The sequence below is a fragment of the Camellia sinensis genome, chromosome 2, assembly GCF_055761805.1.
Source record: "Camellia sinensis isolate YWXY chromosome 2, ASM5576180v1, whole genome shotgun sequence".
Lineage (NCBI taxonomy): Eukaryota > Viridiplantae > Streptophyta > Magnoliopsida > Ericales > Theaceae > Camellia > Camellia sinensis.
In genome coordinates, this window is record NC_138962.1 from 16,837,088 (window position 1) to 16,842,185 (window position 5,098).

The 5,098-nt window shown below is 39.3% G+C and overlaps 1 protein-coding gene across 1 annotated transcript; it reads left to right on the plus strand.

The window, feature by feature from the left end:
• The first annotated feature begins 492 nt into the window (after positions 1 to 492).
• Positions 493 to 3,003, plus strand: LOC114297646 (serine/threonine protein phosphatase 2A 57 kDa regulatory subunit B' beta isoform). Its single transcript, XM_028242108.2, has 2 exons — positions 493 to 1,542; positions 2,515 to 3,003. The coding sequence occupies exons 1-2, from the start codon at positions 493 to 495 to the stop codon at positions 2,851 to 2,853; spliced, it is 1,389 nt and encodes a 462-aa protein (XP_028097909.2). The 3' UTR covers positions 2,854 to 3,003.
• The last annotated feature ends 2,095 nt before the right edge of the window (positions 3,004 to 5,098 follow it).

Sequence of the window (5,098 nt, forward strand, 5' to 3'; positions counted from 1 at the left end):
TGTGGACCCTTGTTCCAAAGCTCCAGATTGGTTTTCCAGTTGGTAGAGGCACATGCACATACAATGCACCGAAGAGGTCCAAAACTGTGTTGTCCTCTTCCTAATACGTCCCCTAATAATTTGCAACAACCCTTGCTTGCTAGCTGGCTGGCTTTTCATTTTACTATTACCAGAGAAGTCCACGTGGCACTCACCCAGGTGAGAGAATCAAGAGACTAACGACAACCCATTTGCATAGTCATAGAGAGACTCATACTCACCTGGGGGAGATATCAATGTTATGCTCCCATATTATCGGATGTTACAACACTTGTTCCCTATGAAACACCGCTGTCTCTTTTGGCCTCTTCTTCGCCACCCAAACAACACTAAAAACATATAGAAAAACATTATTCCTCACACATCAAAACTACATTAAAACTTCAAAACAAACAATCAATCAATCTGTTGAAGAGAGAGAGAGCAAAAGAAAGAAAGAAAGTGAGAGAGAAAATGGGTGCTCAAAAAACCACCCCACAACCCTCTCCAAAGAAAAGGTCCACCTCTATCACCCTCCAACACCTCTTCGATCTCGATTCGAAAAGCAACCTTTCCGGCAACAATGTTACCGGAAAGAGGACGTCTTTCGAGTTAGAGAACGAAGAGGTTCTAGCTCTCATCTCTTACACTACCTTCACTTATACGTTTACGGATCCCTTGGAATCTCCATCGCAGCAAGATCTCAAGCGCCTCAAGCTCATCCAACTCCTCTCCATTGTCAAAACCTCGAAAACCCCGCTTCACTCTCAAATTCTCCCACCTCTCTTCTCCATGCTATCGGCCAACCTCTTCCGACCCCTCCCTCCGCCCTGCACCGCCTCTGTCGTCTGTGTTCTCCCTGATGATGAGGATCTTGCCGCCACCCTTACTGCCGCCTGGCCTCATTTGCAAATCGTATATGATATCCTCCTCCGTGTCATAATGAACACAGACGCCAAGGCGCTCAAAGACTCCGTTGACCGTTGTTTCATTATGAATCTTCTTAATCTTTTCCAAACCGAAGATCCTAGAGAACGGGAGAGCTTGAAGAACGTGTTCCACCGGATATATCTAAAGTTCACTTTCTACCGATCCTTCATGAGGAAAGCGATGAACGATGTGTTCTTGGACTACATATTCGAGACAGATCGGCACAGTGGGATTGGAGAGCTGCTTGAGATATGGGGGAGCATTATTAATGGATTTACTGTTCCATTGAAAGAGGAACACAAGTTGTTTTTAATGCGAGTGTTGATTCCTCTGCATAAGCCCAAGGGAGTGCAGGTGTACCATAGGCAGTTGGCTTACTGTGTGTCTCAGTTTGTGCAGAAGGAGCCTGGGTTAGGTGGGGTTGTTGTGAGAGGGATTTTGAGGTATTGGCCAGTCACTAATTGTCAGAAGGAGGTTCTGCTGATTGGGGAATTGGAGGAACTGGTTGAGAATATGGAGCCTGAGCAGTACAGAATGTTGGCTCTGCCTTTGTGCACACAAATTACCAAGTGCTTCAACAGTTGGAACTCGCAGGTAACAAAACTATGATAAAGTCTAATAACGCATAAGCTGATCACAGCATCGGATACAATACTCACACCTTTTTGTGGGTCTAACATCCATGTAAGGTGTTTGTGTCCAATTCTGTGAATGGTTTCTGTGTAAGTAGAAAAACTAACTTCTTGTGTTTTAGGGTCTTTTTTTTTTCCCTTTCTATAGTAGCTGGTGTTGGACTAAGCCTCATTCCCCGTGTCCATTTCCTGTCGACTTTTCCTTTTCTGTGAATTAACTAGCGAAAAATAGACGGTGGCATGAAGAAAGATAATTCTTGGTTCAGTTCCTCACACAAATGACACAGAAAAGAATTGATCAAATTCTATTTAATCTGACTTATGGTGATCATTTATCAAAGAATTACTCTAGTTTTCAATTATTGAACAATCCTGAGCAATTTATTTACAATGAAATATATAATGAATTTTGAGTTCAATACGTCAGAAAGACCGATATCCCTTGTTCATTATTTTCTTCTTCTTTTTTTGTTCACAAAACTCACGTGGACAAGGTTAATAGTTTTCATTTCTCATCTCACGAAAAACCTTTTCGCTCCACCCAAACTGACTTTCATGAATCCTAAATTTCAATTACCCCCTCTGTCCTCTCAGAACACTAAACACTACTACTACACAATTCTGCACATGGAGAATCACTCTGTTTTTGCAGTTTCCTATATTTGAAACAAGTGAAATTTCATTTTCAGTCAATAAATGGGACTGGGTTGTAGATGGACATGAAGATTTAGGGTGTTTTGCTAATTGGGGCATGAGTCAATTTAATTTCCATTGAATCAGTCACCATGGAAGCCTCTGTTGTCTTTACATGTGGACATTGTCAAATGAATTGATCACAAAGTAGTTGCTTCATTTTTGTCTGTAATCTCTATGTCAATATCATCAAATTTGTGTATGTATAGGAAATTAACATAAATTCTTTGAATTAATTTAGGTAGCAGAGCGTGCTCTCTATGTATGGAACAATGAACAGTTTGTGAAGATGGCATCACAAGTGACAGAAGAAGTGTTTCCAGTGATAGTTGAAGGCATGGAGAGGAACTTAAAATGGCACTGGAGCAAGAGTGTCAAACAATTGACAGAAAACGTGAAGGTGATGCTGGAAGAAATGGAACCGAGTTTTTACAACCAGTGCCTCCTCAGACTTCAATCAAGAGAATCTGTGGCACGCCAGGAGGAGAAGAAGAGAGAAGAGAAGTGGGAGAAAATAGAAATGGCAGCTGCCGGGAAACAGTTCCTCCAACCACCACATTATGTTTGTGTTTCCAATTGAAAAAACAAACAAAGTTACAAGAATTATTAGTTTGCAGCTGGTATTGAGATATGCTATTTTAATGCCATTGTACAATGCAGGAGGAGAAATGCTATGTAATCAGAAAATATCGCAACTACATTTAATCTATACATTTTAAATTTTGAGTACTTCTCTTGAAAAGTTTAATTACTACGTAGTGAAGAGATCAATGAATAGATGTGCAGTGTGTCATTAATCTGCAGAATGGAGCATTATTAGTGTATATGATTGCTAAAAATCTAATTTTGTTACAAGAATCTAATCTCGTTAAGAATATAATTGTTACAAAAATCTTTCCCAACACAACACGGCTTAACCATAGCCTCTGCATGCACGGTACCTCATAATAATTGTGTTAGACAATCTTCACTGTATTTAAATAGATTAAATTCTGTTGTGTACTTAACAACAACCAGAATATAAAAGAAATAAAAGAAATGAGAGAATTTGTTTGATTACAAAAATCAAACTTGAAATAAAACTAAATAAATAAAAACAGATTTTATTTTGTTACAAAAACAAAATTAAAATCTGATTAAATAAAGAAATCAAACAGAATAATAAATTAAACAATTTACTTGATTAATTTCTTTGAATAATTATCTGATCAAGTCCAGTGTTTGACACCGTGTCCTTAAGACAGATTCGTCCTCTCCACGGTGCTTTCAGAATACGGACGTCTATCTCCCAGGATGAAATGATTAACTACAAACAATAGCAGCACTACAAATTGTTTGCCTAACGAACACACTAAGTGTTTATACTCTTTCTCACAAAAAATAAAATGCAGCAAAATGAAGAATAAATTTGCAGAGGTGAAGTACGAAATTTCTGAATGAAAAACATCAAATGAGGGCTGTCATATTTATAGATGTATTGGTGGCTGCAGGTTTTGAATTGAACAAGTGCAAACTTGTTTGAACAGGTATGAAACCTGTTTGGTTTTGAATTAAACAGATTTAAATATGTTGGTTCAAAATTCAAACAGATAAAAACGGGAAGAGCCCTGTTTGGGTGTACAGGAAAATCGGACCAGTTTATTTCCGGTTTAATTTGAATTCTGGATTTTATTTTACCAAAAATAAAATTAAATTCAATTGTTTTTAGCCCCAAAAGATAGGTATTGGACCGGACAAGCCCAACTCAACCTCACACCACGCACCCACGCCCAAGCCCAGGCCCAGTCCAGCCTGCCCGACCGGACGGCAGCGACGGCGCGCGTATAGTGATTTTTGGATCCAATGGGTCTAGCCCATTTTTCCCATAACCTCCCTCTCTAAAACACTTGGGTACCCCTTGGGGCACACCCCAAGTTCCAATCCCATGCCTTATAAACCCAATCAGAACTTCTCACCAAATCAGTGTGGGATAAGCCTTATTCAAACCTTTAAAGATTTTCCACCAAAACTCTATTTCCATGGAGTACACTTTGGCTTCAATTTCCATTCACTCGGTAATGGTTTTGAGCAACCAAATATACCACGTAAATCACAACGCGACATAGAACGCGTTACCATTTTGACCCGCGAAAATCGACGCACGGGTCCCACCTAAATATTAGACCAAAGTTAGGAAAAAATTTGTTTTTACCCAGATTTTCCAAACCATTTTCCAACAATCTCCCACATGAATGGAATTTGATGACAACGGAAATGCAACAAAATGCAGACTTTATCGAAAGAGTATAAGTCGAAAATATCTTGCATCAGGATAGGTAGCTTTCAGCCTTGAACCTTCCCTAGTGATAACCTATCGGACTTACTGGCTAACCAATGGACGTGATGCCTTGAATTGTTCAGCCGTTTGTGTAAGCCAAGACAATAGATTTCACACAAAATATCTTCTAACACATCGTGGTTCTCACTGTTATGTTCATTTTGGCCTTGAACGCTCCTGGTTTTCATGAGTGTTTCTAGAGAATTTAGCCTCTTCATTCTCATAGAACCGACCCCAGTTCGACACTCATATAGGTGATTCTTATTGTGAGTATCTCCTTATACTTGTCTTGATTTTATACCTAAATCAAGATATAAGTAATCATTAAAAGCAAAGCTTATCCTTTTACCCCTGTAGACAACACATGTTGCAGATATTACTCTCACCATAGGAATGGGTTGGGACCATAGGAATGGGTTGGGAATTTTAATCCCTTGGTGATTTCTAGCGAGCCACACATAACTTAGTTGTCCCTTTGAACTTAGTTCTTGGGATCTCCAGTCATATA